The following is a 20,219-nucleotide window of genomic DNA, read 5'->3' as shown; positions in this document are numbered from 1 at the left end:
TCTTCCATATCAAAGTTGTCCTGGAGGAAGTCGTACCCTGGTTTCTTCCATATTTAGGTCCCAAGGGTTGGTTGGGATTCCCCAACTGTACAGCTCAAGGGTCAGTTTAACGTGGCAGGATGCGGGATGCCCCTTTGGAGCTGTCAGAGCCTTGGAAACAAGATTTTTGCATGTTTGTAAACCCCGAGGCACAGTTGGGAAGGTAAAAAAGGTTCAGAACTGCTGCTACGATCTGGGGAGGCTGTCAGGGTAATTAATGGGAGTTGTGTCTGAAACGGGGCACGAGCAGGAAAGGCAGTGAGAAGATCAAGCTCTGAGGTCCGTGCTTGGTTCGGAGATTAGACTGAGCCAAGGGGCCGTGGAAGCCCCGCGGTGAGGGGGGCTCGTCCCCAGCCAGGACCTTTTCCGCCCGAGTCCCGCGGGCTGAGGCAGCGGGGCCGGGCCGGGCCGGATCCCCGGGCCCGCGGCGGGAGGGGAGGCGCGGCCGCCCCCTGCAGGGCCGCGCCGGGAGGCGCCGCGGGAGCGGGCGGGACGGGGGCGGCCCGGGGGCCGGGACAAAGCCCGGGGCGGCGGCAGGGGCACCGCCCGTCTCCCTCCGCCCCACATGTCCCCCCCGCCGGAGGGGAAGGGGGGCGGGCCGAGGCGGGGCCGGGGCGGGCGGAGCGGGGAGCGAGGGAGGCGCCGAGCGGGGAGAGCACCGGGCGGGCTGAGGCAGCGGCGGAGCGGGGTGGCCGCGGCCCTGGCACGGCGGCGCCCGGGGGCGGGAGCCCAGGGGCCAGGCGGAGGAAGAGGAGGGGCGCGGGCAGCGGCGAGAGGAGCCGTCTGGAGCAGCCGCCGCGCCGAGGCGGCCACGGAGGTGAGCGAGCGGCGGGAGGAGGCCCCTGCCCGGGCGGGGCTGACACCGGCCCCGGGGCTGGGGGTCCCCGCCGGGTGCCCGTGCGGAGCCGGGTGTGTGCGCGGCGGAGGGCGGCGGGCACGGGGCGCGGAGCCGGGGCAGGGCTGGGCGCTCCCAGCGGCTCGGGGTTCCCCGGAGGGAGGGGGTCGCGCTGCCGGGCGGCTCCGCGCCGTGCCTGGCCGGGCGGGCAGGGCAGGGCAGCGCCGAGCCCGGGCCGGCTCGGGCGGTGGCTCGGTGCGCGGTGCCGGCGGGGGTGCCACGGCGTGACCCCCGGGGCTGCCGGGCGCCGCTGCTGCCGCCGCGAACAAAGAAGCGTGCGGGGAGCAGCGCTGCCCTGCTGCTGCTGCACAAAGTCCCGAAAACGCCCGCAGCCGGCAGCAGGAACGCGGGGTGAGGAGAGGATTCGCTGGTGGAGCCTCGCTAGGAGGAATGTCTCTAGCATGGGAGGATATATTCGTTTCTCCTCGGGAGAAAATGCAAGACTTGCCGTGGTTTTGAGACCACTGTCATATCTGCTCATTGTTTGTTGTTGGGGATTTTTGTTTGTATGTGGCTGATCACGCCTCGTAACGACAAATTTTCTTTAAAACGGGTCTCTTGATTAATTCAACAGTATTAGGAAGAATAAGGAATTCGAGCCCTTGACTTTGGTCTTTGTTGTCTGCGTTTGCAGCTGACTGAATTATGACTTGCGTGTAGGGTTAAAAGTGCTGTCTCCTTTATTTCAGAGCTCTAGGGGAAGATGTTGTCTCTTCTGACATCTTGCGATTGAGATACCTGAGAACAGGTTCAGTAAGAATCAAGTTCCTGAAGAAGACACTACGAATGTATTGAAATAAGAAGCTGTAAACATTTTTTCCCTCCCGTCGCCTGTGCTGCATAAGAAACCGTAATGTGAAGCACTTCTCGGACACTCTCCCAGATGTATGAAGTCTGCAAAGCTCGCCGGCCAGACTGGCTTCTTTAGTCAGTGGTACTTGCCACGTTTGTGGTGTGTATATAGTACTCTGAAGAGAAATCGCTTTTTTTATGAAATTCCCAGAAGGAACATTTTATTATGGACAGCTTTTTGTGTATGTATATCCAGAGAGATTAATGCCTGGAGTTGAAAGGCGTTCAGTATACACTGCGAAGTTGGCTTTCCCTCAGCTTTTCCAGATGCATTGTCTCCCCTGTACGCTGGGAACACGCACAGCTGCCTGAGCCACAGATGCAGCCATGGGGCTGCGTGAACTTGTGAGCCACGCCAGGAGTCTCGCCCAGGGCTGGTCCCAGCCGCCGCTGCACGATGTCAGCTGAGCTGTGATGGTGCCGTGCTGGTCGCAGCACAGGGCACAGATGGAGTGACACCCGTCCTGCAGAGGAGAGGCTGCTGAGTTTTACCCTGAGCAAGGGTGCCCGGTTGCTGTCACCTCTGCCAAGTTCTGCGCACAGGATCGTCCCATGCTGGGATGTCTCCCCGCTCCTGAGGTGCTGAAGATGTGCTGCAGCTTATGACACGTCCAGGAGAAGAAGCTTTATAAAATGGCTCAAACCAGCTTGCTGCAGGGAAAGCAGTTTTACTGTAGGGAGTGGGTTTTCCACAAGCTTCAGCACTGCCTCCAGGAGAAAGCGAGCTGCGGCGGCAGCGCTGCCAACAAACCATCTCTTGTAGCCAGTCCTGGGAATAACAGCGGTGTTGTCTCCGGGAAAGGAGCTGCCTGGGGTGTGCTGCTGGTAGGAGGGCCCGGCAGTGGCAAGACAGCCCTGTGCACTGAGTTGCTGTGGCCAAGCTCACCTGCCAACCTGCAGCGAGGCTTGCATCGCCAGGCGCTGGCCTTCCATTTCTGCAGGGCCCAGGACTCGGACACGCTCTGTGTTGGAGGCTTCATCCGAGGGTTAATCGCACAGATATGCCGCAGCGGACTGATCCAGGGCTTCGAGGACAAGCTAAGAGATCCTGCTATTCAAAGCCTCTTGCAGCCCGGGGAATGCGAGAGGAACCCTGCTGAAGCGTTTAAAAGGTAAAAACAAATTAAAAAAAAAAAAAAAAAAAAAACCGACAAAACAGCCCTATTGAAAACAAACCCAAAATAAAACAAATAAGAAAAATCTGCTGTTTAGGCCTTCCTTCCAGTGAGCCTAAGATGCAGAGAGTTTAAAACATGTTTGTTTCATGGTTTGTTATCTCTGTCACAGCATGCAGACTTACCATGGAAAAATCTAACTTTGTCGTTATAGCTGACATAAATAAATATTTACTTTTAAAACAAAGTTTATTATTAATAGTGAATTTATTTACATTTGTGTGTTAGTACCCTCAGATGTAACTGGATGTTTTGGAAAGACTTGAAAGTAAGTGACTTCAGAGCGGAAAATAGCTATTCCATGGTCTCTGTGTGCCATAGAGGTAGGGCAGTTGTCCTTCACAGACCTGGAACAGACCTTACAGGACCCTTGGAAAAGCTTCCAATAACATGCTCTGTCTAAGAGGAAACTGGGCTAATGGATCTCTGGGTCTGATCCAGCACATCGGTTTTATGTTTGTCTAAAAATATGTGGTAGGAAAATGTCAATTAACTCCTTATGTTTCTTCTCACAATATGCACAGATTGTGTCAAATCTTTATTGCTGCTTCTTCTGTAAGTACTTCAAAGTGTTGATGGGATCAGGAATTGATCAAGAAATTGATCAGCCTGCCCCTTAAGAGGTTTGTCAGCTGTCTAAGCTGAATGGGAAAGAAACAGACTTGTTTTACTAGTGCTCCCTAACAAACCATAGTCTCCTGAGTATGTCACTGATAATTCTGTTTCTGTGAGTATAAGGGTGTATGAAAGGATTAATTACATGTATATAAGTGTACATCCATAGATACACTTGGAACAATATACAGTCTTGAGCACAGCCTGTGTCTATTGGTCTTTATTCCTTTGGGTCACAGTGAAGGAAAATTCTTGAAGGGTAAGGCTTGTCTTCATCAACAGAGCTTCAGTTGAATGTGTTGCCAGCATAAAACTTGTCTGCAACATTGGTTAAACTGATTTTTTTTTGGTACTGTGTAGTGGAGTAACTTTTTGTGGTACTAGAGGGTTTATTGCCTGTTTCCAGTTTAAAATTCCTCTCCTCTCTTTTTTTCTTTCCTGCCTGCTAGGATTGTGGAGGCAAGCACTGAAGCTGAACTGTGGTGCTTGCTGTCATTGTCATGGTGGTGTAAAAGTGCCTTCTAGTTCTGGGGGCTGTTATGTCCTTGCCTGCTGAATAAACAGGATGCATGTCCACATTGTTCTCAGCGTAGTGTCTTAAAGCAGATACTCTAAACCGAGACTAGTTCTGGATTTTTTGTTTGCTGCTAAGCGAATATGTAACTTGTAACAGCTATTAGGGTCCTAATTTCAGAGGTATTAAGCCCTCTTAAATTCTAATGAATAAAAACTGGGTGCAATTAAGTGTCTATAAATGGAATAGCAGACTGGCCATCTAGCTTCAGGCAGTCTTTTAAAATCATGAAAGTGGATTAATCTGGTGTGTAAGAGCCTGTTTATGTTTAAAAGTCCATTACAGGGAAATCTGACTAATTTAGTACAGCCAAGTTCTCAGTAAGAGCTGGAATCCTTCCTCTTCTGAAAGTGATTGCTTACTGCACTGAACAGGAGCTAGGTGAATGTCTTTAGACAAAAATGCAACCTAGAAATATAAAATACAAGAGATATTTGTTTAGACTGATTTTTATAAACATAGGGTTTATAAATGATGGGCTGGTTTGAGGAGGTCAATATACATGGTTCTTGGATTTGTACTAGAAAAATAAAATAAAAACAAGATCCAGCAATGGTCATTTCCTTCTCAAATTGTGCAGCACTGATTGTGAACTCCTGATATTACACTGGAGATACTTATGGGGTAGCACAGCAGCTTCAGTCAAGGAGGTTTTTCTTTTCACCCTTCATGTATTCCCTTGCTCCCACTTATCCTGATCTCTTGCTCTCAAAAGCAGCTGTGGTGGCTGCTCTTGGTGCTCCTGTTTGAGATTTAAGGGAGATGGGTGTTGGAGACAAGGGAATATAAGTTTTCAGCACTGTGGCAGGGGACCAGGAGGTGGCTGCTGACAGCAGCACCCTGGGCTTGTTCTGCTGGGTGAAACAATCTCTGTCCACAAACAAGGGGCACTTGGCCACCCCCTTCCCACCATCAGACTCCTCAGTCATTTGTTTGAGGGACCTTTTGCTAGTTTATGAAGCGTGCAGGGAATGTTTTAACAGAACTATAATTTAGGATGTTCCGTGGTTTCTAAGCCTTGCCACTGAGCACTTCGATGCTGGGCTCTGTTCAGAGTTTGTTAAGTGGAGGCTGTTGTGGTGTGAGATGAGTTCTAGGAAGACTTTCCTGTCAGATGATTGCATCTCTCATTGTGTAAAGGCACTGAAGAAACACAAAGTGCTTCATCGATTCTTGCCTTATTTCAGTTTATTCAGTAGAAGAGGAGAGAGATTTTTTTCTTTAAAGGCACTGTCAAATTTTTGCTCTGCTTTTCACAGCTGCTCCAGACCCAGCCATGTATTCATGGCCTAAAATGGAAAGACTTCTCTTCATAAGTGCTAAACAAGATGATACCACTCTATTTTTGTGCTGATTGTCCCGGAAATACTGAGAAAGAAAAGCTTCTTAATGTCTGGTAACATGCTAGTTTATAAACAATGTAAAGTTTGTTAGCTAAAATGGTGACATGTTTTCCTGAAGGATGTTTCTTAAATAGATTTTCAGCAGTCCTGATGGTCTTAGTGATACATGTGCAAGCGAAGACCCTCAGAGTTAAGATGTTTCTCACACTGTTTAAATGTCTCCTCTTAAAAACTTCTTATGCATTTATAAGCTTTAAATGCCCTAAAAATTCTTTCAGGGGCAGATCTTTCAAAGAACCAGAAAGGCTGAATTATACAAATGTATTTAGCATTTTGAGTTTGTTGCTGCACTGACAGCTGAGAGAAAGAACAGCTACTTACATCCCTTCTCTTATCAGGCACTCAGTGCTGGAGCAGAAAGCAGCTTAAAATGTGAGGGAGAGCGCTGAACCCTCACACTCAGATTTTCAGTGAAAGTAAAGCAGAAGGGAAGGAAAAGATGTTACAGACACCAGAAGTTAAGAAATGATGTGATAAACAAAGAATTTAATTCAAAAGGACCATTAAGCTCTTCTTGCCTGTTGATACAGAAAAGTTAAATTCTGAGTAATTTTATAATGCTGTCTCTAGGGTTGTTTTGGTTTTGCTGCAGCAAGTTTGTGCTCCCAGTGATTTGGGAGGAATACAGGCAGATACCACTTATCCAAGGCCATGAGGGCATAGAGCAACCCTGATATAAACTGTGGCAATGCTGAGATTTGTGCAAACCAGGCTGTAGAAAGGCAGTTCCCTAATGTTCCTGGTTGATGTTTTCCAGGCAGAGGAGATGACATTAAACACCCTCAGACAGTAGGGAAAGGCACATCATTCCCATGGGCTGTGCTGCAGTTGGGATTATTGGTGGGAGGCAGAGCTTGCTTCATTCACAGCACAGACAGTGTCTGTCACTAGGAGTGTGGGCATGGTTTGCCCTGCAGAGCTGATTCTTGTTTGCAGCCATTGCTCTTGAGTTTGAAAGAAACCCATGACCAGAGAATTTAGAGGTGGAAGGTATTAAATAACATCATGTTTTTCAACTCCTACCAAACTCAACCTTCAGGGTGTGTTGGTCTAGTACAAACTTAAACCAGACTTTGAATTTTGCTTGAGTGTGTTGCTACAATTAATAAATCACCAAAAAATGGTAAATTTCCACATCTTCCCCCTGCAGGATGATGCAGGTGGAGCTGCTTTGCTCTCATTCCCAGGTGAAGTTTCTTTCCATCTTCTAGGTGTCTTTTCAGGGAATTTCAAATCTTGTCAGACTTTTCACATCCTTATTCCTCACGTACTGAATTTGGGTCAGTGGTGTCCAAGTGATTTTTTGCTTGTGAGGTATCCTAACATTTAATTACTAAAGTATTTCTCATGCAACTATTTTAATGTAAGAGGCTCTAAGTGATTTTTACCAGGAAAAAGAATGAAGCTGTGAATTCAGATTTCCACTGTATTGCATTGCTAAAGTTGCACTCCCATGCAAGTAGATGTCCCTGATCAGTAGACACCCAAAAAACCTAGACATTTAAAAGAAGTAAAGCCACAAAACCAAATCAGAAAGAGCTGCTGAACAAATCTATTACTCTTTAAGAGCTTCACAGAAGTTCTCTGAAGCTGATGTTGCATCCTCTTTACCAAAAGTGAATATAGGGAAGCTGTATCCCAGAGCTTAAGTATATATATTTTTTTTTTCAGAAAGGACACCAGATTCTATGCATGCTGGTGCTAAATTCAGTGCAGTGGTTCCTTTTTCAGATTCCCAGAGTATCAGAGCTTTTCTTCTGTTTCTAACTCCTCATCTCTTCGTGAGTATCAGATTTGCCTTGTGATTTAACATGACCAATGATGTTAAGTGATTAATAGTTTTAAAGCTCTCTAGAATATGAAAATACCTGTAGACTTGAGTGTAAGAAAGAGGTGTGAGAGGTCATGTAAGGTTCTCTGCTGACTGCAAGTTTGAAGCAGGGGTTTATGTTGATTAAATTTGAAAGCCTTGTGTGAGTTGTGTGAGTCACTCCCTTGGACAGCATTGAAGTGCAGCAGGGCCCGTGCCAAGTGTTGTTATCTATGTAAAGTTCCTTCTGCCTGCTTGGAGAACTCCAAGGGGTTGAGCCTCTGGTGGTTTGTCTTTGGCAATGTAATGGAAACCTCATAAAGGGCAGAATTCAGAGGAAAAACCTCTGAGTGTCAGCCAGAGCTAACAAGTATTTCCTTCCCCCAGCCCTTCACCTGTATCGCCTTTCCATGCTACTAAGTTATTTATATTTTTCTTCCATCTTCCCTCAAAAGTTGTGTATCATCAGAAAGTTGCAAATTGTAGGTGATAGAGTTCTTACTCCTATCTAAATTATATGGGGGTAACAAGTTTTATTCCAAGTTCTGAATTCTTTGTCTGACAATGTACTAAAACAGTGGTTTGTTCAGCAAACCTTCTGTGACTTCTGTCCAGGGACTTTGAATCTGCAGTACTGAAGTGCATTTTTCCTGCTTAGATGAGGGAAAAGATTCAGACATTGAGTTGTAAACGATGACAAATGAAGTGTGAAGAAGCTGTTCATTTTTAGAACTCTTTGTGCCATCTTTGAAGTCAGTAATATAATTAAAATTATAATGGGTTGTGTAGGCTTTATTGAGCAATTAACTAGTGAGCTTTTTGTTGGTTTGGAGTAGCCTATTCTTAATTGCAAAAATCTGAGTGCATTTTGGAGGAAATTTGAGATGAATTAGGAGTATCCTGACTTTGTAGGGTACAACCCTACAAACTTGGAAGTTTCCCTTGCTAGTGAATTAATCACAGTGTGTGCTTCTACTGCAGTTTGCAGCACCCCAGTTCCAAGACTGCTGTGAAGAGGTCAGAGAGTTAAAGATACCTGAGCTTGGGCTACTGGAAACCCAAAAGCTGCTGGGATTTCTATCAATTTACTCTAGAGGACATTAGTAATTCAGTATTAATCCTTTGTAGGTGATACATGACTCAGTTTTTGTCACCCAGGTCTCAGACTGTCTGGGAGTGATCTACTTCTTTTTTTCTAATCTACTTCCTTGTGGAAAGGGCTGCTGCAGAGCCTTTCCCTGTGCTTCCAGAGCTTCACTACAATCTTGGGAGCTGTAGCTCTCCAGTGGTTGCAAGAGTAAATAGAGTTTGTTAGACTCTCTCAATTTTGTAGAGCTACAAATGGTAGAAACAAAGGCGAGCACTGACTGTATCCTGTGTCATGCCAAGAAGAATCTGAATGCATAATACATTAATTGCAAGATTCTTTAAGAAGTTAAACCTCCAGTGTGTTTGTTATACATTTACCACCTGTAAAGTTCAAATGTGCAGTTGACAATTGAGAAGGTTGGAAGGGGAGCTCAGGAAAATCAAGTCCACCATCTCCTTCACCAGACAGAAAAAGCTGAGGATGCTGCCTTCTTCTAGAAAAAAAAAAAAAATCCATATGTTACTCTGAGCTGGTTTCTCCTTGCTATAATCCAAGATTTTTACTACTTAGGATGTTCTCCAGAAACATGGAGAATAAATTCTTTCTTTCCTTTTTGGGGCAGCCTTTTACATCTTTAAATACAGCTTTTTTTCTCTTTCATCTCAGCCTGAAATTCAATAATTCATTTTGTTAGTGTGTCCTCAGAGGTCACACCTAAGAATGTGGCATTAAAAATCCCTTACCTAAATAAAAGGGTTTGGTTTCTAAAGGGAATTTTTCTTACCAATGTTTGAGATGTGTAAATAGGCAACATTCTACTTCTGTACTTTCCCAGATTTTTGTCCATTCCTGCATCTTTCACTTATGCTTGACTAGAATCCTGAAGCTAGTTAGACCCTAGCCCAGCAGATCTTGATCTAATAGAAGATTGAATTCTCCTTTTAGTAGGAGTTTTCAGTTAAAAACTACCTCATTACAGTTATAATCATGTTGTTTTGTTTATCTGTGGTTTATTTAATACTCAACAATGATGGAGGCAAGATACCAACTGAAGATCGTACCAATTTATGGGAGAGATGAGAAACTATTTCTGTAAGAGCATGCCACAAGAGGGTTAAAAAGAATCTGCCAACTCAGCCTGTCTTTCCAGTGGAGTTGCAGAAGGTAAATTTGCATCTTGACTGTGCTGGAACATCTAAGTATTTCTGTGTAACTGGGTCTTTAGGCTTTAACTGGTGCTGTGTTTCGTAGGAAACTCTGTGTTCTGGTGTTCTCCAGCCCATTAGAACCGCTGAGCGTTGCCTGAGGCTTAAGTACTTTGTGGCATGTTTCTCTTTAGGCTTTTCCCTTAAATCTGTGGAGTTAACGGGTCACATAGCAGCAGTCAGTGTTTCTGCCAGAGCAAGCTGTATGTTCCTCTTTCATTGTATGGAAGCACAGCCTACAGACTGAACATAATACCGTTTAAGGTTTTAACCTTTTCAGATTAAACTACCATAAGAAAGTTTCCCCGAGGCATTTTAGTAATGACAACTTACATAGACCTTTTTGTCTTCTACTTCTATAGGCATTAACATTTTGGCTTTAATCAATGTGGCTCAGACTTAAACCTTACAGGTTTTCCTATAAGCTGTTTAGTTAGATGGACCTTCATAGCAATTCTTACTTGTTAATTATTTCCCTTCCCTTCAGTTTTCTGTGCACATGTTCATAGCTTGTGCAAGGGTTTAGGTTTCTTTTCCTGTCTTCTTTTTCAATGAAAAAATGAAAAGGATTTGGTGGATTGTGAAGCAGAAAGGATGTAGTGTGTCTTAAATACTGGGAGAAGGTAGTATTGAAATATTGCCTCCTGAAAGCCATGACTTGAAGAGGTTTCAGTTTCTTGTGTGTGATGATGTGTAACAATACACTGGGAATGGTGAGAAATCTTCTGTCTTTGTCCAGGAGCAAATGTGTCTCCAATAGTTAATGTCTTTACATTTTGTGATTGAAGAATGACTGCTGAAAAAGAAATAACCAGGCCAAAAAGGCAGGAAAAAAATTACATTGACCCAAGGGTTGAGTTGTACAGAGGTGTTCAAAGTATTGCAGGGGAGGTGCCAGAAAGAAGGAGGTTGGTAAGGTTCCTGGTCTGCTTGTTAGCATCAAAATGTGAGAAAATAGTGTGAAAATAGAACTGAAATTGAGATCATGAAAAGAAGGCAGTTGGGGAAATGTACATAATGAAGAAATAAAAGGGGCAAAACAATTGCTATCAAATTCCCCTCTGTGTCACATTTGCAGATAACTTCACACAGAGTGAGGACCATGCAGGCAGGTAGGAGACATCAGACTTTTGGGCTCAATTGTGGTTGCTGCTGTTTAAATTGATGGGAGTGAGAGGAAGGCTGGAATCAAGGATCATATGTGATGAGTGGACTTTGAGTCCACAGACCACCAGCAGTGCCTTTTCCTTGGTTTTTTTCCTTTGTCATGTCCTAATAGGAGCTGGTAGTGCTTATGTGGAGAAGGGAAGGTGGGCACCTTGCATGAGATGCAAGTTGTGTGCTACAGATCTGTGATATCTTAGAACGTGAGAGAAGGAAGGGGCCCTGGCAGCACCTTATTTTAGGTCCTGGAAGAAATAGAGCAGTGTTCAGAAGTTAAGGAAAGGAAAGTACCAGCAGCATAAAGATGACAGTAACAGGCAGGTAGGAATGAACCTCAGGAGGAAAATCTGTTCAGAGTGGGATTACAGCATGATCTCCATCTTAGAGCAGTTAATTAACAAGTCTTGGTTTAACTACATCAGCTCTCCTGCAGTAATAGTGAGCATGATACACTAAGCTGACTGTCTTTGCTGTACACGTTCCTGGAGTAGAGTTCAGCAGGACATTAGAAAAAAAGCTCAGTTTGTAGGTAAAGTGAAGGTGATCCATGATAAGAGAAATTGTGACCTGTAGGATCTTGGATTACCCTAAATGATCAAAGTCTAACAGATGGAAACTTCAGCAGTCAACAGCACAACACCAAATCATTCTGTGTTTCTATGCTTTTTTTGTTAATACCTTCTTTAATTTTAAATGGTGCTTTTCATCCACAGTAAACAATTTGTGTATGAATAATTGGAGGGAGGAAGTGGAAGTTGGGGTTTCTGTCACTTGTTGTGAGGCTACAAAAGCAGTTCCAGTACTAAATACAACAGTGCAGTAAGAGTATAGAGTCAGGGTTACACAGTGCTAACCTAACAGTGTTTCTTGAGAGTAAATTATGGTAACAATACAGAAAGCATCCATTGGAGCTTTACAGGCAAAACAGAAAAACTGTATCTGCTTGGGGCTGGGGATGGAAAAACCCAAACTGCAGGGTAGCTGATAAGGCCCAAGAGTGATGCCTGAGGAACATATGCTGTGAATTGTGCTTTGGGGAGTATGGGAGAATAATTCTGAATGGGACACACGAAAGCTGCTCCATCTGTTGCCTCTTCAACTAAGTGCAATAAACATTAGGATAGTCTGTTTTACTAAGATGGAAAATGAGATGGATAAAGATATGTGGTAACAAACAGGAAAGCTGTCTTTAAGTGCGCTTGACTAGGAAGGTAAATTCTCAACAGCTTTTCGTCTGGTATTTGTGCAGAGGATTTTCTCAAAATGAGGTTGGGCAGTATAATCCTGCAATCAGTTCAGCAGTGGAAGTGTGAGGGGCTTTGTGATGGTGTGCAGGACATGAGGCAGGCAGGTGTGGAGCAGCTTGGTGAGGGAATGATGAAGATTTTAAAATGTCAGGTGTTGATTAGCCTGGTTCTTCCAGGCTGGCAGTTCAAGAGCCCCTGTCCTGAAGGAGCAGCTTAGTGCTCAAACAGCCACTGCAGCTCCTCTTCTTCCTGCTTCCCAAACAGTAATGTTGGGGGTTTTTTCCCTTTGGAATGCCTAGGACAAATCTAATTAATTTGGGGATTGTCAGACTGAACTGCAGTAATGATGGTGGCTCTTTTATTCTGTGTATTAATCTACTGTATTCTCTTTTATGGGCATGGAATAATAGAACATAGTAAAGAAGCATATAGCCTCACAACAGGCACACAATTGAATTTATTCAGTGCAGTTTTCTACCTGCCTCATCTGGGAGTTTTTCTGTTTCTTTTTGTGCTTAGCATTTCTCTCATGCCAGCAAATACAATCATATACCTGGAAAGAAATATCTGTTCCTTCAGTTGTGTTTATGCACTGCATAAATAGAAACAGAAAAAAGAAAGGGATTTTTGTCTATCTCCAAAATGTAGAATAATACCTACAAATTCAAATGCCTGTAAAGGTACAATAATTTCAACTCTGTTGTGTAGTGATGTGTTCAGATATAGAAGCTTATAGAAGTTACATATTTGTTTAACAAAGAAATATTCGTTTTGCTACAACTAGGGAATCAGGTAGTTAATAAGGAAAGCTGAAAAGACTGAATGTATGTGTGTGTGTATATATATATTTCACTCACTGTACCTTTAATTTCATAAATGATTTAGAACTAACCTTGTAATTTTGATACATTCTGTTGCATATATAAACGTGGTCATTTTATTATTGTAGTGTCCCACTCTTTCATGTTGCATTTCAACAACAGGCTTTTGAATATTTGCAAAGCAAGTTGTTATCTTAACTTTACATTTATGCAAAATGATGTGAAGTATAGGCAATTCTCTCATTTCTACTAATGATAGTTTTCAGTGAGTCTGATTGGATGCTTTCATCTCATGCATTTGATCTAAAATGTACATTCTTTGGCACCTCCTACTTTTTTTTTAAAAAAAGAGATGGATTTGCAGGAAAAAATAACATCGAGAACTTAATTGATGCTTAATAGAAAGAAAAACATTGATTTTTAACCCTAAGTAAAGAGCTTTAAACTGAAACCTGGTGGATGCCAAATTCCAGGAACAAATCTAAATAACAGCAACTTAGACAACAACACAAAGTGGGGAGGGAGGAGGAGGGGAAATAGGTTTAGTCATGTAGGTCATGGGACAGGCACGAAGATAAGTCAGGGAGTAATCAAATGCCTTAGGTGTCTTCATACTAATGGAAAAAAGGTAAGGGGTGAACAAGCAGAACTGGAAATTTTAGTGTACAGTCAAGATTGAGTTCAGTGCTCTAAAAGATCTGTCAGGATAACTTGTATAACAGGTATGTGTTTGAAAAAAGTAGCTTGTTTTGTACATAATATGCTTGCTTGTACTTCTAGACCAAAGCAAAGAAATTAAAGCACCTGGGAAATCTGAATAAAATAAATATATATATCACATGTAGTGGTAGCCCTACATGTGGAATTTCTATTTGAAGGTTTGTTGGTCAGCCTGTTCTTCCATGGACTGTAAATCAGATTACCTATCAGACCACCTTGTGTGTCTGAGAGTTTACCTGCTTTGTCCAAACAGGGGTTGTGGTAACTTTTGAAAAATTCCAAGTGCTTTACCCTACCAAAACAGCAAGCTCAAGTAAGCTAAGCTGCTTGAAGATAACAAGTGGTGTCACCCATGGCATAGAATTTGGATGATAATGTCTGTCTCTGGTAAAGATTTGAATAACAAATGGGAGATAAACATCAGCTGGGAAGGCGTGATACAAGCAGGAGTCTGCCAGTGACCATGCCTCTGATGTCAAAGGACAGAGAATAGTTAGTGGGGAGACATAAATTAGCTTCAGTCAGATTGGAAAAAATCAGCTGGGGAAGTGAAATCTTTTGGACATAGTGACTGTGAAGTGATCTTAAATGCATGTGTTGGGTTAATGGTTGGACTCAAAGGTCTTTTCATAGAATCCTAAGTGATTCTATGAGTCTTTGCTTAGAAAGAGAGGAGAAAGAAAAAGAAATTGAAAAGGATGGAGAGGAGATGTTCACCATCTCAGAGGATTTGTGAGTAAGATCTGATGAAAACAAGTATAATGAGAGAAAGGAACTGGCTGGGAAGAGCACTGAGGTCTCAAAGCACTGTATTAAATGTCGGGTTCAGTGAAACTGAGCTCCTCCTCACTCACATGTTAAACCCCAGCAGGAAGAAAATAGAGCAGCCACTAAATGTGAAAGAGTAATGTAAAAATGAGAGCAAGACTGCAAGTTCAAGGTGCATTGATCATGTTTCCTGTGAGGTATGTTTTACAAGAAGTAACTCCATTTATGTTAGCAGAAAAAAGACAATGTCCACCAAGTGTTAGCTGCTATTCCTTGAGGAGAAAAAACTGATAACAGTAGGAAAGATAAAATTTCAATGCTCCTGTGTATTGCCCTTTCTTTAAAAACAGTAATTTTGCAGTCAGCTAACATAATTAAAAGTAGCAAGAAATAGGTAAGGTCAAAGAAAAACAGCCCAGGCCAAAAACCTCAAACAGATATCCAATATAGAATTGGTGATATATTCTCAAAATGTTACTGATTGTCTGCAGAGGAGAGGTTATCTTTATCAGGATTGCTGAAAATTCAGAGTTGAAAGAAAAATTTGTGTATTTAGTGCCTTGATTTAAGAAGGATATAAAAGGTGTGGGAAATTAGAAGTGTGTCAGTCGAGATGAGAAATGCCAGAAGAAATTATCAGACAAACTATTTGCAGACAGCTGGGAGATAACAAAGAGGTGAAAAACAACTAACATGGTATGATGTGGTTTGGTTTTGATAAATTTAATCTAAAGTCTGTTTGGCAGAGTAACAGGACTGGTGGATAAGAGATAACCATAAATGCCATCTTGTCTGCAGGAAGGCTTGACTTGCATGGGCCTGGTGCAAACAGCCCATGTGCAAGGTACAACTGTATTTGACTACATGGAATAAGAGATTAGTAACTGTACTTAATTATCAGTACTCCATTTCAAACTGACACAGCACATCAAGTTGGTTTCATACCAGCTTTTTCTTGTGGCTTTTTTTTTTTCTTTTCAATCTGTTCCTTAATTCTGTCAGGTGCCTGCAGAGAAATGGTTATAAATTTTGGGTGCTGCTGGCTTCCTTGTAATCACCCTGGTGTTATCTGTGGGGCAGAAGTTACAGGGCGGGTAGTACAAGGTTTGAATTGCAGGAAAGCAGGTAAAGGTTGGACACAGGAAGGGAAGGAGAAAACTTCCCAGTTTCAAGAATATTGAGGCCCTGGAATGGATTGCTTAGGGAGATAGTATTGATTTGTGGAAATCTTCAGGAGTGCCTGGGCTTGTATCTCAGGGATGGCAGATGTAGAGCTGATCCTGCTGAAGGCGTGGCAGTGGATTAGGTGACCTCTCTATCACTATAAAACAGAGCTGTGAGAGTTTGTTTTGAATACATTGCCTTTCCTTTTTTTTTAATTACATGTTTGGAGAAAATCTTTTTATTGTCTTCTGTGCTGTTCCCCTCTTTGCCTTTGGGGACACAGATTTTTGTATGTCAGACTCAGTGTAATTTAGAATTTATGTTAGGACACGTGGCAAGTATATTTCATTTAAACTACAGTCAGCCTGCTCCTGGTGGCAGTTGTGAGTGGTTTTCAGCCACAGTTGTCTGTGCTTTATAATAGCCGAGTTGTTTGCAAACTGTTCTGGGCAGTCCACTATTACACCAAAATATTTGCTCTTAATGCTTCTATTTTCTGAGGGCTCAAGTAAATCCACAAGTAGATCTGCTGGCTGTGCTTTGTAGCCAGAAATCACCTCTGTATTAGTGTGGGACTGTAGGAGGGCTCTAATCAATACCAGGGTCCAGCATGGGCTGTCTCTGTGGGACCAGTGGCGCTGGTTCCACCATCAGCTCTGCTTTGTCTGGCCTGATGCCCCAGAGCTGCCTTTTGTGCTCTCCTGCTGGGGCTGCAAGCCTGCCTCACCACTGCAGATAAAACCCAGGTTGCTACAAGACATTGCAAAATCAGGTATTGAGTTGCACAAGACTTGCCTGCTGTTTCTAATTCACCACTTCTGAAAAGGCCAGACCCTTGATTTACATCTGTGTGCTTCACCTAGGGCTTTCCCAATAGGTGATTCTCAGGGTGGGTTTTGTTTGGTTTTTCTGCTTTCTGCCTCTTCCTTCATAGGATTAACCATGGTTGGGTAGAATTGTTAGAGCCAGTTTGTCTTCCTGTGCAGGCTGCAAATAAATCATTGACTAGAAACAATAATGTGTATTACACTGTAGCCCAGGAGTGTGCCTTAATTCCAGTATTACACTTAGTCAGAAAGTGATAATCAGCTGCAGTGCACTTTATCTCATACTTGAGAAAGTACAGAACAAGTACCTCGATAACCAGATCAGATCTGTCAGTGTATGCGCAGCTGTGCCCACATCCAACTGGGTCACTTCACTTTTGCCTTATTATGGGTTCTATTTTTCAGCTTTTTAAAGTGTGGAATTGTTCTGTGCTTCACAGCCCTCGTATTTCATAAATATTCCCAGTTAGTTAAGGGTCCCATGTGTCTGGTTTTTTGGATGTTATACCAGTATGAGCAGCTGGGCAGTTAGTAAGAAGGAAAGGCCTGTATTTCACAGGTATATAGTGCCAAGAATTGGGGTGGTGATATACAGAAAGCAGCTATTGATTTGATCATTAATTTCCCTTTTAATCATTAGCCAGAATGCATTATAAGGCAGGTAAATAACCTGTTTACTGTAAGTCATCCATAAGATGTAAATGCCTTGTCACAGGACAAAATAAAACTCACTCTTCTACAAACAGTGCTACAAGCAATTTGTAAGGATGCTCTGGTTATTCTTTCCATGTGAATACAGCTGCTAAAAGTACTTGGAATGAGGGTAATATTTCATCAGCTGAACAGCAGGAATTGTCAATTTTATTAGAAGTTAAATTCACCTTTTCTTTTTTTATTGCGACCTGTGCCCCAAATGCAGTTTGGAAAACAAAGGAGAAAAATGCAGCTATTGGTGTAAGTCTGTCTTTGCTGAAGCTGCTAACAGTCTTTAACAGCTTTATCTTCACTGGCTCCATGCTTTTAAATGCAAATTGAGAACTGGGGGTGGTGGGGACAGACAGCTTTAATGGATTATGCTCCCTGCTAACCAACCCCTGGATTATTACAATATACAAATGAACATGTGTCTGTAAGCATAGGTGTTTGCTGTCACTTGTGACAATTTTTCAAGTAGGGATGATTACAAAATACTTGGAGTTTAGCATTTTGTTTTCTAGGCATTTAGAAGCTCTTAGGTTTACTCCATGAACAGTGGAAGTAGTGAAACCCCTAATGTATAGATTTGTGCCCTTGGGTACCTCTGTCCTTAGGTGTCCTGCACTGGCCTGAGCTCCCCTCTGAGTGTCTGCACAACATAATTCCTTCCCCTTTCCCTGGCATGCAGCTCCGAAGTGCCCTGCAGAGCCTTCTCCTTGCCTGTGTGTTCCCCTGGGCACAGCAGAGCTTCTGCTGCTTCTCATTTACAGGCAGCAGCATCACCTTTCCCCTCAGTGCTTGGGATTTTTGCTAGGTCTCAGTGTGTGATTTTCAGGCAAAAATCCCACTGCTGCTTATGTTGCTGGCAAAAATTACTGCAACATTATGTAAATATAGTTGGCTTATTTACAGTCTCACTGTGCACTTTATTTTCAGTTTTTGCCAATGCAACATAAATGGAAGTAAGTGTCTTAAAAATCACATTGTGAAGGGCTGTGATATATCATTTTGTAAACCACTTACAAGAAGGAAGATGCTTGATAGCTTTTCTGGAGATTGAGATGAGTGCTTGGAGAATTATTTTGTTATATACCAAGTATTCTTAAACTCTTTATATATAAATACATAATCACAAAGACATCGATCCAATATCTACAGAGGCGTATTCCTGATCAATATGCAGGGTTCAGGAATATGACAAATAGCTGGTGAACTTCTTCAAGGAATCTGGTGTAGAAACATGGGGAAAAGCAGGGGGAGGCTGTGTGGAGTAACAATGTTGTCTGCTTCTTTACGAATTTTCGTTGGAAAGAACAGAGTTTGTAAATTCCTGATGCAGACCTCTGGGATGGTGCCTCTCAGGAATACAAGTTAGAAATATTGAGATATAATCCCTTGGGAGGTGTCCCAAGAAGCACTTTGTTAAAGCACTGTTACACTGTTTAGAAAAGGAAAGGTAAGAGCTCAGTAGTAGTTGTACAGCAGATTTCCAAGTATGTAATTTCTGTCATAAAATTTGAAGCGTGTCATGCTTTGCTAAAAGTAGCAGCACTTGGAGTCTGACAAATCAGGGGTAGTGGTTGTGTTTTTCTTTGGGTTTTCCTGTTGGTTTTTTTTTTTTTTTTTTGGTCCTGTGGCTGCTGGCCTGCTTAGGAGATGATTTTTATACCCTTGTTTTCTGTGTTTGTCAGCAGAGAGTGCTGGCAGCTGGGTAGAGAAACAGGAGTCCTTCTAGGATGCTGCACTCCCAATTGAAGTGGGACATAGCTTTTTTATACACCAGACAGAGACAGTCAAATATGAGGAACACATTATGATTTCTTTTGCCCTTAGAGCCACTCATTAATTGCTACTTGGCAATGTGTTTGCTTTATTCTTTTTTTTTTTCTCTTTTTAAATAAGTATGTGCACTCCTCTGTGACTCTTTTCAGCTTTTGTGGACAGCACTGCTGTCTTTCTGCTCCGTTGTGTCTTTGTGTTTTTGTGGATCCAATCAAAATCTCAAGGCCAGCCATAAGCAGAACTTCAGCATAGCCTGTATATATTCCTTTCATGTGTGGAAAATCATGTTTGCATGGGTTGAGTCAACTCAGTAGCAATCCTGAAGAATTCCCTGGGATGGCTCATTGTTCTGAGGAATTCTTGTTTGCTGCAGAGCATGTAAAACATCTTTGCTCTACATAAGTAAGTCATTAGATTGCCATTAAAATGAACTCCATCTTTTAAAATACCTAATCGTGCTGTTTTCTCTGGAGATTTTGTATTTTTACAAATATCCAGGTTAACTTGGAGCTTTTTTAATGATCACCACTTTATAAATCTATTAAATATAAAAGTTGTAAAGATAAAGCTGTTACCCTTTCAGAAGGTAAAGAAAATCAACTTCCAATCTTTTGAGAGGCACTCTGCAATTAAGCAATCTGTTACAACAATCTGCAGATGAATCACCCTTGAGGGAAGTGCTTTAAAGACCTTGTTAATTCCGTGTTGATTTATGTTATTTTCCTGTGTAATCAAGAAATGGTAGGGGAGTGGAATTGCTGAGTCCTGTTACGGAGGCAAACACAGACTTATAGGATGGTGTAGAAGAGACTTTTGAGATCATGGACCCGCTACTGCCCAGTCCATCACTGGCACTTGAGCACAGCACTTCCCAAAAAGTTTCACTGCTGTGTTCCTTGGCATCCGCTCTGAACTCGTGATGTAAAGTGTCTCAGAAGAAGAGAATTTTATCAAACAGTTTCCAAGGGCACTTAAAGAGAAAGCCTGATCAATATCTTGTTAATGCCACACTTTTATTAATATTGCTCTAAGCTGGGAGAAGTCATTGTGCCTCATTTCTTATGTGCATATATTTTTCCTAGTGGAGTTTAAATTATGTTAAGATTCAGAAGTACAAGTTTTGTGAAGTGGAAAGAAGCAGAGCACAGGGAGACAAGGGGCTGAGGAATAGCATTTTGTGGAGCAGCTTCAATATGCTAGGACTTGTCTGCCTGGCAAAAAATAGCTCAGAGAGGCTGTGGTACAAATGGCATAGATAGTGGGAATATGACATTACTGCTCACTGCCTCTTGCAGTCAGAAGTTGAAGGATATCAAATGGAACAAGGACTTGTTGGTTTTTAAACCGCAGAAGGAAGGGTTACTTCATGCAG

General features: G+C 42.7%; 1 protein-coding gene across 2 annotated transcripts in view; it reads left to right on the top strand.

Moving 5' to 3' along the window:
• The first annotated feature begins 675 nt into the window (after nucleotides 1-675).
• ANKRD50 (ankyrin repeat domain containing 50) overlaps nucleotides 676-20,219 on the top strand; it is a 39,402-nt gene continuing 19,858 nt past the window's right edge. Inside the window, exons 1-2 of one of the 2 annotated variants that reach the window (XM_058803569.1) lie at nucleotides 676-856; nucleotides 1,624-2,898. In XM_058803569.1, coding sequence (XP_058659552.1) covers nucleotides 2,420-2,898 — 479 coding nt within the window. In that variant the 5' untranslated portion in view covers nucleotides 676-856; nucleotides 1,624-2,419. Of the gene's footprint in view, nucleotides 949-1,623; nucleotides 2,899-20,219 lie in introns of both variants that reach the window. The other variant, XM_058803570.1, reaches the window with a different exon arrangement.

Source organism: Ammospiza caudacuta, chromosome 4 (assembly GCF_027887145.1).
Source record: "Ammospiza caudacuta isolate bAmmCau1 chromosome 4, bAmmCau1.pri, whole genome shotgun sequence".
In the NCBI taxonomy this organism is placed as follows: Eukaryota; Metazoa; Chordata; class Aves; order Passeriformes; family Passerellidae; genus Ammospiza; species Ammospiza caudacuta.
Note: the sequence above shows the minus strand (reverse complement) of the source record. Positions and strands in the feature narration are given on the sequence as shown.